Here is a 13,684-nt window from a genome sequence, read left to right as displayed (position 1 = left end):
AAAGACATTTATCTGCAATCTCAGCACACAGGAGGCCAAGACAGCAGAATTATAAGTCCAAGGCCATCTCTTTCTCAAATAAGCTAGCCTCATAAACTGAGTTCAGGAGTGTTCTCTACTCTCTGTTGTCTAAAAGAGATAAAATATCGAATTATTTGTCTCACAATTGTTTTGGAGTTATCTGATGAAGCCATCAAAGCTTGTTGCCTCCCTTGTAAAAAAGATTTTCAATAGTGGTTATACATATTTAATTTTCCCTCTCTTTTGGAGTCACCGTCATAAACGTACTTTCAGAAACGTCTTAATTATATTCGAGATCTTACTCACATTAAATCCATAATTAGCATTATTGCTTAAATTCTTCAAAGGCTTAAATTTTGTGATTTTCTAAGCCTTTATTCTGCTCTTCTGTACTTTTTCTCTTTCCTGGGCTTACAAAGAAGTGTTTCTGTACTTGACAGAAAAGAAACTATCAAATTTGTTGGTCCCCGTTAATTTTATTTTTTATTTTATTATTTGTAGTTCCTATTGTGTTGCATTTCCCTTATCTGTACTTTGGATTCATTCTGGGGATTCTTTTGTTTCACTTGGTTTTATGATATTGATAATTCCATATGCTTAGTGGCCAACACAATTTCCTTCGTGCATTTTTTTTAACTACTAAGTTTTGCTCTGTGGGTTTTTTCACTGTCCTCCAGGCATAATTTTCTATTATGAGATTACCATGCATTCCTTAGATCAATGGGATGTGTGGATTTTTTTTTAACTTCCAAGCATACTGTGTTTTATGATTTCTTTTTTGTTCGATGCTTTGGAACTTGATGATATTCATAGCTACGCCATTTATATTTCTGTTGCTGTTATAAAATGCTATGATCAAGACAAGTTATAGAAGGAAAGCTTTAGTTGAGCTTATGGTTCTACATGGTTAGGGTTCATAATGGGGGAGACAGCGTTACAGCAGGCGAATGACACGGTGGCTGGAGCTGGATCCTGGGAGCTGAAGGATCACATCTTTAAACATAATAAGCAGAAAGCAGATAGTGTCCTGGCAATGGCAACAGCGATGGCACAAGGCTTTTGAAACCTCTAGGCCAAGTCCCAATGACGTACTTCCTTCAGGATGGCAACACTTCTACTGCCTATCCAAACAGTGCTGCCAACTGGGGACAAAGGATTCAAAGGACTGAACTTATGAGAGGACATTCTTATTCAAAGCACCAAGTAATCAAATGTGTTTGACATTATCTCTTTAAAATCTGCAGTCTTGCTTCTGCTCTCCTCAGAAGATGTGTTTACATTTTTGAGTAGAAGGATTGTTGGATACTGTACTCCATTTAGTGAATATTAATTGAAAGATATATTATTTTTGGATACAGTAACTGCTGAAAATACATCCCTAGAATATTGATCTATAAATAATTGTTCCAGATTTTATCGTATTTTGCATTGCATATTTTGAGACTATAATATTAAATGTGTTGATATTTTCTGGCTATATTCATGACACTTTCCCATTATATAAAGACCTTATTCATCCCTAGTAATATTTTGTTTTAAGTCTAGTATTTATGCAACAAAACTAACTTTGTTTTGAATTTCAGAATTTTTATATAAGCACGTTAGGAACATTTCATCAATAACATATAGATTACTTCTTCATATTTAATCTAGAAATAATTCTGAAACTGAAAAGTAGATTTTCAATGTCTAACATTATCTTATAACTGCTTTAAAGATTCTTTTTGGTTTTTGGCATTTGGACTATGATGTATACAGGCACATCTTGTTCACATTTAGCCCATGTGAACTTTACAGAGTTTCTTAAATCTGAAATTGCTTTCATAAAGATTGGTAAAAATATCGGTTCCTTAGACAACTTATCCTATCACATTTTCTTTTCCTTTCCCTATAACAATTCAAGTTATAGGTATGGTATGGTATTCAATGTTGTTGCACACATTATTAAAGCCCTTAATCAGTGTTTTGGCTGGTTCTGGGAGTCAAACCTTAAACTTAAGTTCTAATTTCTTCCTAATTGGTGGTTGTTAGGCAGGGGCGGGCTTTTAACCTGGAAGTCCAGAATTTTGGGGATAAATAACCTGGAGATGTGTTAGACACAATTTGGTTGGAGATTAACCTGGAAACACAGGTCTTGTTGGGGTGGAGGGTAACTTGGAAACTAACACTAGGTACCTGCCTTGAGTTCAGACTTAGGTCAGCATCTCTAAGATGAAGCCTGAACCCCAAATTTGGTCTCTCAACATCATGCCGTGAATGCTTTCATTTCGGGACTAGAGTTCCCATGTGTGTGCAGGTGTGCACCTGGGTTTTCTGCTTCTCTGTTTGTTCCCCATCTTTTCATTCATTACTACCATATTGATTTTTACTTTTTCTCTGAGCAGTAGAAAGAACTGCTATGAATTTTGACTGCTAATTCTGATGTCTGACCCAAGTCAGAATGGGTGTCTCTATTGACTATCTCTCTCTAGAGAAGGACACTTACTTCAATGTTTTCTGTGCTATATAACTATATATAATGTTGGGGAACTTGTGAAACCTGGGTAAGCTTATCATCATCTGGAATTGGTGGGTTTTATGTAGCTTCATTTTTGCTAATGTTTAACTTGAAAGGAATCAAGTGAAAATTTTTGTCTCTTGCTCTGCAGTTCAACTCTCAGTTCAGACCTTTAATGCTCAGTTTAATCACTTTTTGTTTACCGTCTGCATGTGCTGTTCAGAAAAGAGTTTCTGCAATAACTGTAGATATTAAGAAGGCAATTCAGTGGTAAAGTACTTATTTAGCATGCTCCAAACCCCATATTCATTCTTTACCCACACCCCAAATTTTAGATTCTCAGTAGAGTTCTCCATATTTAAGAATGTACTCATTTATTGTTTTTTTTTTATTTTGAGGTACAGTATCACACAGTAGCCCAGGCTAGCCTCACACTTGCAGCTATCCTTCTACCTCAGCTTTATGAGTACTGGGGTTATTGACAGGAGCCTTCTTTAAGGGATTTTTTTCTTTATGTTAAACATTATGGCATCTTTTTTTTGTTTTCTTTTGTTTTTTCTTGAGTTGGTGAATAGAAGGATGTGGGAATGTGAGGTCAAGAGAGGAAACTCACAGCCTTTTGTACCTTGAGTTTCTAAGGAAGGGTCATGCTTAGACTTAAGGACAGAACAATGGTTTTTAATTGTGTGGAGTTGTCAAGAAATGTATGGTTGAAAGATGACTTTGGATTCAAAATCAGAATGAACGTAGTGCTCGACTAATGTGGCATAGGACAAGACATTTAGGTGACTGATAAAAACTTCCTGTTAAAATATTTACTTATCTTAAACTTTCCCTCCCCTGAACTGTCCATCCTGTTGTTTGACACGTCTAACCAGGATGTTTGCAATTGTCTCACAGGTCCTGGCCCAGGTGGTGCTCTTCATGTGCATGAATACAGCAGGCATCTTCATCAGTTACCTTTCAGACCGCGCCCAGCGGCAGGCCTTCCTGGAGACCCGGAGGTGTGTGGAGGCCAGGCTCCGCCTGGAGACAGAGAACCAAAGACAGGTACCAAATGCCAAGACTGTGCCTCAGACATCACGGAGCTAACCTTCTATCACAGGACACTTTATTCCTTCCAAGCACATTCTGCTCTGCAAGTTTATGCCATGGGATCGGAGAATCTAAAATACTTATATTAGACTTAGAGTCAAAGTATACCATTCTTATCCTCCATTTTGTTTCCTACAAGAAATAAATACATTTACTGAATTCCTCCCTGATACTTGTACCTGACATCACTGATCACTGTTTGTGACCAAGGTGGTCATTCTTAAAAATCACCAGCACTCTCATACTGGACTTCCTGCTTTAAAACTATAAATATTCTTTTCACCATATAGAAATGTAAGCTGTAAACTCATAGACTGTAAACTGTAGACCCTGATCCTTATCAAATTGCTCTTACTTTACCCTTTGTCAGCAGAGATATTTCAGTGTACCTGGAGCTAAACCCAGACTAAAGGATAAAGCAGGCAAATCAGGGTAGATGGAGTTAAAGGATTAGCGAAATTAATTTCTGTTTGAAATAAATGTGGAAATAATCTTGGACATACTGATTGGGAAGATTAAAAATAGCTTGTAGCAAGTGATATGTTTCTCTAGAATGAAGTATGCACTCAGATGCATACTTCTATTTGTAATAGGACATCCTCCTATTACAAATATTCAGATGTGAAAACTCCATATAGTTCAATGATCATTGCTTTTTAAAGCGATTGTTAAAGAAAATATTAAGACTGTTCTGCAAACCAGCTTTAGAATCAACATACAGACTCCTAAGTTTGCATGTTTCTGGGAGTTGTGTGCATAGCAGTGCACTAGTTATGCCACAGTAGGTTCTTTAGTCTTACAGTTATGTGTACAGTTATAACAAATATATTTTAATCCTTCACTAATAGACTGAGATCTTACACAGTAACTGTGAGAGATTCATACCTAAAAGGGAGGGGAAATAGAAGACAGTGCTGTTTAAGGATTAATTTGGTGAAGTTATGAGGCATGGGTGTTGGAAGTCAATGAACCCAGATGTGTGTTATAATGGATGTGGCAGACAGGTTGGATTCAAATCTTCTGGGCCAAGACTCACAGCACAAAATGATACCACTGATCATGCAGATTCTGCATCAGTGTTAGAGAACCCAGAAGGGGAATTTTCTAAATTAATGCCAAAAACCATCATGGAGCTTCCATAATAGCTGTATTATGGGTTCTCTGAATAGCTCAAGGATCATTTAGAGAAATTATTTCCCAAAAGGAGAGCACTTCACACAATAGAGACGAGATCTCTGGAACTGTGTATTATGTTCCTGTGCAAAGCAGAGTCATTGCCAGACTAGCACGTCACTCTTTCCATGGGACTTGGGCCAACTCAAAAAACTCTGCCATGTTAATAATTCATTCAGCTGTTCCTGATGCTCTATCACAAGAGCTGTGTTGTGGGTGAGTCTCCCAGGATGCTACTTGCTGTGTTTATGGAATTCTGAAGACAATGACAATTGGTGTTTCATATCTTAAGCTTTTATCTTTACCTGTTCTTCAGTTATAAGTATCTTTTGACCATTGTATTCTAGCAATCTAGCTTGCTGCATGGATTCTTCTACTGCCATCGCTAATCTTAATTATTTATTTTCTGTCTGTGTGTGTGAGAGAGAATGTACATATGTGCGAATGTATATGTATATGAATGTATATGTATGTGTACGTGTGTGATGTATTATAAGTGTATGAATATATGTAATATAATATAATATTTGTATATGTGTATATGTACATATATGTGCATGTATATATGTGTGTGTGCATGCATGTATGTGTATGTGTATATGTGAATATATATCTACATGTGTGTGTGTGTGTGTGTGTACAGAAGCTCTTGTTTGTTTGTATGTGGAGGACAGGAAAGGAATATCAGGTGCCTTCCTCTATTCCTGGTTAATCATTACTTTTGAGGGAGAATCTCTCTCTCTCTCTCTCTCTCTCTCTCTCTCTCTCTCTCTCTCTCTCTCTCTCTCTCTCTAAACCTGGAACTCCCATTTTTCTTGCCTACTCTGGAAACCGTCAAGCCCCAGAGATCTACCTGTCTCTGATCCCTCAGAGTTGGTCTAACTTGTTGTATGAGTGCTGAGATCCACTTTAGTCCTCATGATGGTGCAGCAAAAGCTCTCTCAGCTGCTGAGTCATCTCTCCAGACTGTTGGTATATATTTTTACTTCACAGAAGAAGAAACAATTCTGTCAAGACGACAATACAAACTGAGATGCAATTAGTCCAAGTATCAGTTGACTTTGTGCCACAGTCCGTTGCTTCCCAGTGAAATGGCCTATGCGACCCTGCTTTCATCCATTTACCAGACAGTATCTTTCTTTGTATGTGCATCACATTAGATAAGGCATATATAAAGATGCAAATTTAAGGACCAGTACTGTTGGTTTCCTGGAAGAAAGGCAAGAGAAACTATCACTTACTAGAAAATTCTTTATGTAAGAATTAAGCAAAAGGTGCTGTAATTTTATGTAATTGTACTTTGAATAATTTGCTCTGAATCTCTGCAGTAGCTGTGCTAGTTCCTCACTGTCTGCCCACATGCTTTGGATTCTTGAATGAATGTCACACACACACACACACACACACACACACACACACACACACACACACGTGCAGGCTTCTATTTTAATATGCCTTAAATGGTGCAATGGCTGGGTCATTCTCAAACTTCTATGTTACTAGAGCCTCCCTGACTTATTACTTACTACACTCTATATTCTATTTCTGCTACCCCAGACTCAAACATGGGGACCGCTGGGACTGCTCTTCCCTGGGTCTTACATGATTGTAAGTTCTCTCTTCTTCAGCTCTCAATCCTGCATCTTATTCCTTTCCTGGCAATGGTGATTCTGCCTCCTTCTTCTTTGGTCCCCTTGCTCATGAATTCTAAAGTCCCGCCTCTGTCTCCCTGACCAGTCATTGGCTGCACAAAACTTTATTTACCAATTAGAACCAACTGATGGCAGGGACCCTCAGCTTCTTACCTGCTGCAATTTGGGAACCCACAATGCAAGCATTAAATCAAATCCACAGCAATCTTATAGACCCATGTTCAATCAGATGTTGCTCCCCCTTCTCTAGTATCTAAGATAACTGACTCTGTATCATTCAGTCCTGAAGTTACTTTTCCACAATTCCTGGGAATATCCTTTGTGGTAGAGGGACAAAAGAATCCAACAGAAAATACACAGGTTTTTGAATGAGAATGTCCTGGGTTTTAAATCTTTGCTGGGTTACTATTTTGGTGAGCAGAGTATAAGCTGAGTCTTTCCCCCATCTATAGCAAAGATATAATAATATCCTGCCTGGAAAACCTCCTTAACAATTGGAAATATTGTGCGCAATGCCTTTGCAAGCCAGTGAAGAGTTTCCATTAGTGTTATTTTGTATAATTATTTATGTGACTCAGCCAATTCAGCTCAGTCCCAAGAGGACTCATTTGGGAAAACATTATGAATTGGCCTGTCCCATCTGAGATAAGGTAGACTTATTTATCTGAAGTTTAGGCAAAAAGGTGGCTCTCCTTAACTACATAGCAGCTAGACCTCATCATCACACTTCATCTGTATTTTTCAAAATATTATGTGTCGCTGACAAATACATCTCCATTTACCCCTTAGAGCTAATTATAATACTGTAATGGTTTATAATTCTCTATGGTGCAAAGGAGATACAAGAGCCTAAAAGACAGACACCAAATGCTATCTGGGTAATTACTCCCTAAGGATTGTAACAGCATTTTTTTGCAAATAAAAGGCAAAGCTGAAGAAGCCAGGTTGAATAGAAATGATCAACTTTTCTGGGATTTTTCAAGTATTGGCTTCATCTTATGGTAGGACACAGCAGAAGTATCTGGATGACTTTTTTGTTCAATCACACATCAACTTAGTTGTGGATTGGTTCTAAGGGGGAAAGTATAGAAAGCATTAAGACTATAATGGGGACCAGCCATCAGCCCCTAGACTTATATATTATTAGATAAGGAAGGGTAGAGATAGATTCAAATGTACCCGTAGCAATAGTGTTTAGGTCACAAATAAATTACAAGCATACAGAGAAACACTGTCCAAATTCATCCACTGACCCACGAATGCAATTCAGCACAGTGAATTAATGACAAATAACCCTCCCTGGGTAAAATATGTAAGAATATCTTGAATAAGTAAAAGGTTTGTGGATATAACCTATAAATATTCTCATACTTCTGGATTTACCTGGTCACCTGTATAGATACTCATTTCTAGTGTAGACAGTCAAGTAAGACATTTTTCACTCCAGATAAGGCCTAGAGAATGAGTAGAATTTCTGATATTTAAATTATTGAAGATACTGTTAGATAATCTGTTGAAGGTTTTGGCCCTAGAGTTTTTCTGGTTCCCTCCAGGGAGTTGTGTACTTCTTCAGTGGAATACTGTTGCTTTCTATTCACTGAAAAATACAAGCCTAGAACAAGAGCACTATCAATGGACATGGTAACATGGAAGGGAAAATTTCCATGTGGTCTTCCTCCATATAGATAAGAACTATAGGGCAACTGATGACTGCTGGGAGAAGAAGAAGTATCATCTCCCTGGGATGAACCCCTTATTCATTATTTAATACGAAGTGAAATGATGAGGTCTAGCTGCTATGTACTTAAGGAGAGCCACCATTTTGCCTAAAAACACACATACAGAAATAACAATAACAAAATTAAGACAGACTGTATTTGTATATCAGAAGATTGTATTTGTATATTTGTATATACATATTGTCTTAGTCAGGGCTGTTATTGCTGTGGTGAACGCCAAAACCAAAAGCAAGTTGGGGGATAGGGGTGGTTATTTGGCTTACACTCCCACATTGTAGTCTATCAATGAAGAAAGCAAGGACAGAAACCTGGAGGCAGGAGCTAATTCAGAGGCCATGCTTACTGTCTTGCTCCTCATTGATCCTTCAACCTGATCTCTTATAGAACCCAGGACCACTTGCCCAAAGATAGCACCACCCAAAATGGGCTAGGACCTCCATTATCAATCACTATTTTAAAAAGTACTTTTCAGTTTGATCTTATGGAGGCATTTTCACAAGCGAGGTTCACTCCTTTGCAGTGACTCTAGCTTATGTTAAGTTGAGATAAAACGAACCTGTACATATATGTGTATATATGCATATATATGCATATGTGTGTGTGTTTGTGTGTGTGTGTGTGTGTTATAAGTAATTAATTTGAGACTTAGAGTGAGACGGCTTGAGAGATTGGGAAAAAGGGACAGGCTAGAGGAAGGAAAGATAAGGGAGAGAGTAATATAATTATTTTTTGACAAAAATATATATAAGATAAAAAAGAATATTAGAAAGTATGCTTATTTTCAAGGATACAGAGTGTAGATAAATGTGGATGCCTTATATTTATTTACTATATATATCATAATAGAAATTATACAGTATACAGAGGGAATAGTTCATATCCGAAACAAAGTAATTTCTGAAATGGAAACAAAAAAGAAAAATACAATCTTTTGACTGCTAACTATGAACCAAGAATTTCTCAACATGTTTTATACAAAGAATGTATACAGTTATTACAGAGTTCAGTCACAGTATACTGCATTGAGCATTCACTCTCTGCCTACGTATTATTTATTAGGGAAAACTACGAGTTCCTAAAGTATGTTTTATGTTTAATTCTTTTATATATACTGTGAAGAACTTCCCTAAAGCTATTATGTAATATGAACATAAACATGAATAGTATCACTACTTAATGATTAATTAGTTAATAATTGTTTCTTTAAATAAAACTTTTCAAGCAGTAGTAGTACATAAATAATGCTTCACTTTTAGTTGGTGATTCTTACCCTATAAAAAGATGCCTAAAGTCCTGAGAAGCAGGTTTTTATCATTGGAGACCTTGAAATTTCATGCACATTTCTTGGGGTCAAACATTAGATTTTAACCAAGAATCTTAAATGTGACAAATTTACAGTGCCTCATCTCCTCTTTCAAAGTAAATGGTAGAACATCAGGTAGACATCATTGAGTAGTGTCAAATGCTAACATCTTTAATTTAGAAAACAGACAGCTCAAAGTTGAACATATATTGTTCCCATCTGTTGGGAAGGCAAGAACCTTGTCACTATCTCAACTTTTCCCAATCCTTCTGTCCTTCTTCCCTTCTTCTTCTTCCTTCTCCTCTTTCTTTTCTAAATATTTTGTCATAAATCATGAATACCATGGTACATCCTGCTCTATTCTGTATCCAGGTTTTCCATTTTGAATACAGAATCCTAGCCTGGTTCAAAGCTAGTAAGGAATATATGTTAAGAGAAAACCTCTTAGTATCTAGAATATTTGAGTTCTGAACCCACTTCTGATCCACTGAGGGAATTCAGACAGTCTGCTTCCATCAGGAAACCTTGTCATTGTGTATGTATGCAGATCAACACAATGATTTCTCCTTCCTCTAAGAAAGGAGTATCTTAGCACAAGGCAAACTCAATGTTCTACAACCATTAGAGAAAATGTTATGGTGATAATAACATTATTGTCATTTATCTCTGTATGGTAGACCTCTAGAAATTATCTTTTTTTTTCAATCTTTCATCTACAAAATATTGAGATAACTCTATGTTCCATGTTCCACGTCTTTTGGGTTTGGTCACCTATTCTCTTCCCAGGTTCATTCTCATCCATTTTCTTCTTATACTGAACCAAAAATTCCATGAGCAAATGATCTTGCCTTCTATTCTCAACCCTGTATTTCTACATTGAGACAAGGTCTCAAATGCCCCAGGCAGGCCTTGAAATCTTGTGGTGATGGTTTGGCCCCCATAGAGTCATGTGCTTGAATGCTCGACCCATAGGGAATGGCACTATTGGGAAGTATGGCCTTTTTTGAATAGGTGTAGTATTGTTTGAGGAAGTGTGTTGCTCTGTGGGTAGACTTGAAGGTCTCCTAGTGCTCAAGCTCTTCCCAGTGTGGAAGATAACCTCATCCTGGCTGCTTAAAGAAGACAATCTCCTCTAGGTGCCTTCAGATCAAGATGTAGAATTCTGGGATCCTCCAGAACCAAGTTTGCATGTACAATGTCATGTTTCACAATGATGACAATGGACTAAACCACTGAAACTGCCAGCCAGTATCAATTAAATGTTTTCTTTCATAACACTTGCCTTGGTTATGATGTCTCCTCAAAGCAATAAAACCCAAACTTAGACAACTCTCTACATAGACAAAAATCGTTAATGATCTTTCTATAACTACCTCCACAATGCTCTAATTACAGACCTCCACCAACATATGCAGTTTAGATGGATGTGAATGGAACGCAAGGATTTGTACATGCTAGACAAGCACTCTCCCAAATTAGCCATGTCCTAGCAATGAGTAGTTCTTTCAGTCTTCAAAGTTCACCCTCTTGTAATATATTTCTACTCTTCTATACTGGAATCCTTGCCACCACAAGTATGGCTGTGAAACTTTTCTCATGTCCCCACTATGCTGTGAAAGTTAACTCTCTTACAAATTATGTCATACTTTATAACATTAACTCATTGTTCTAGTTACTTTTTCATTGATGTGATTAATATCCTGACAAAAGCGACTTAGAGAATAGTGACTTAGTCACTATTCTATTACTAGGAATACACATCATTGACCATGGCAACTTTTATAAAAGACAGCATTTAATTGAGGCTGGATTACAGTTTCAGAAGATTAGTCCATTATCATCATGGCCAGAAGCATGGCAGCATCCAGGCAGATATGGTACTAGAGAGGCATCTGAGAGGTCTACATCCAGATCAGCAGGTAGTAGGGAGAGACAATTGGCATGATTTGAGCATTAAAAATCCCAACGCCTACCCTTAGTGACATACTTCCTTGAATAAGGCTATACCCTACTCCAACAAGGCCACATACCTTAATAATTTCAAATAATGCCATACCTCAGGAGCCTGTTGGGCACATTTTCATTCAAAGCACCCCAAAAGAAAAAGTCTATTTTAGCTTGTAGTTCCAGAGGAATAGAGTTAATTAGGGCAGGGATTCATAGTGGCAGGAGCACGAAACTGGCTGATCACATTCTACCTACATACAGAAAGCACAGAGAAATAACAAACAGTAAGTAGGGTAAAGAAATAAGTTCTCAAAGCTTCCACCTAGTGATGTGCTTACTTTATGAAGGCTTAACCTCTTTTTTTTTTAACTTTTTTTTTTCTTTCGGAGCTGAGGACTGAACCCAGGGCCTTCCGCTTACTAGGCAAGCGCTCTACCACTGAGCTAAATCCCCAATCCAAGGCTTCACCTCTTAAAGCACAGATTTTTTTCCCAAACAAAACCACTTACTGGGACCAAATGTTCAGATGCATGAACCTTTTGGACATTTGTCATTCCTCAATTGTGATGGTTTCAATATTCTTGGCCCATAAGAGTGATACTGTTAGGAGGCATGCCTTTGGAGGAGGAAGTGTGTCATGGTGGGGATGGGCTTTGGAGGTTTCCTCCTATGCTCAACTCTACCCATTGTAGAAGAGAGCTCCTTCCTAGCTGCTCGAGGATGACAGTCTTCTTCTGGGCTGCCTTCCAATCAAGATGCAGAACTCGCAGCTCCTTCTCCAACATCATGTCTGACTAGACACTCTCATGTTTCCTGACATGAAGATAATGGACAGAACCTCTGAAACTGTAAGCCAGCCCCAATTAAATATTGTACCTTATAAAAGCTGCCTTTGTCATAGTGTCCCTTCAGAGCAATAAAACCCAAACTAAGATATTAGTCATCTATATTTCTCTTATTTCATAACCAAAGATTAACGTAAAGGCATCATCTATAGCTCACTCATATGACATTTTGACAGTTACCTAGCATTTTATATTAATACATATTTAACTGAATAATATAGAACTTGAACTTTCACTCTCTGTTTGCACTTGTACATGTATGGATTATAAAGAAATTCTGTGTAAAAGAAAATGAGACTGTGCCCTTCATAAATAACCCCCACTGAGGCCAGATATACAGAATGTTCTTACCTAATCCAGGAAAGCTGGAACAGACTGAATGCACATTTTAAACAGACCAGCTAGGGGAATTTTCCAACTGAAAGTTACATCTTAGAACATCTCTCTTTGGGGAGTTAGATTCTAATTATTGTAGTTTTTGTAATCCCATTTCTCCTCCCAAATGATCCAAATGGCTCATATTTATTTTAAATATTAAAATGAATTAATTGTTTTCCTTTCAGCTTTGAGAATTGCATAAACCTCTTTATGATAATCATGGCATTTCGAGGTGTCTCAGAAGCTCTAGGGGCACTGGAATAAAGTTTTTGATGATGCCATATGTCACATCAGCAGGAGATTATTTTTAAATGCAGCAGATGTTTTTGCTGTATTAAAGCAATTCTGTTTACTTTAAATGTCTTTGTTAGACAATAGTGGTGTGAACTAGAGTTTGGAAAAAGGCTTGATTGACAACATTGGGTTTCCCACTGAGTTCTAAGTAGGTTAGTTTGATCTATGCTTTCGCCTCATAGCATCTAGGCTGTTTTTAAAGGTACAGATACAACTAACTAATAAGAAAGAATTAAGGCTGGGCAAAAAGTAGAAGAATCTCAGGACATTTATTTCTTCTCCAGGTAGATGGATCTTACTGCAGAATAAAATCTACTAGGTCTTTGTTTTTGCTGTTCTACATTTCTTACATTCAAACCAACCCCAAAACATTCATTGAGTTCAACCTCATCTGCTGTTAGTATATCTCAAATTCTTCATTCTCATTTGTACGGGAACATTCACAGTTTCCTGCTTATTCTCCACTCTTACTGTGCTCACTCCTTTGTGCTTTTCCCCTTATGTGGTATAACCTTACTTTCACCTCTAGCCTTATTCACTCCTGACTGTCATCAAGGATGTCAACTGTCATCCTTTCACAAAGATCCACTCTGGCCCATTATCTGTTACCTTCATCATTTTCTACATTATTATGGATCCCTCCTTATATTTTTCTATGGGATGGATTCATTGAGGTGGAACAATATTTACTTTGTGTTCTTCACAACAACTATAGTTTCAGAGGGTGAAAAACAAACCAA

General features: G+C 37.4%; 1 protein-coding gene across 3 annotated transcripts in view; it reads left to right on the top strand.

The window, feature by feature from the left end:
• The window catches only part of Adcy8 (adenylate cyclase 8), a 212,190-nt gene that overhangs the window by 46,995 nt on the left and 151,511 nt on the right, over positions 1–13,684 (top strand). For all 3 annotated transcript variants that reach the window (XM_032916091.1, XM_032916083.1, XM_032916099.1), the window contains exon 2: positions 3,419–3,568. In XM_032916091.1, the coding sequence (XP_032771982.1) occupies positions 3,419–3,568 (150 nt within the window). The remainder of the gene's footprint in view (positions 1–3,418; positions 3,569–13,684) is intronic.

Source organism: Rattus rattus, chromosome 1, assembly GCF_011064425.1.
Source record: "Rattus rattus isolate New Zealand chromosome 1, Rrattus_CSIRO_v1, whole genome shotgun sequence".
NCBI lineage: Eukaryota > Metazoa > Chordata > Mammalia > Rodentia > Muridae > Rattus > Rattus rattus.
This window is presented reverse-complemented; position numbering and strand designations above follow the sequence as displayed.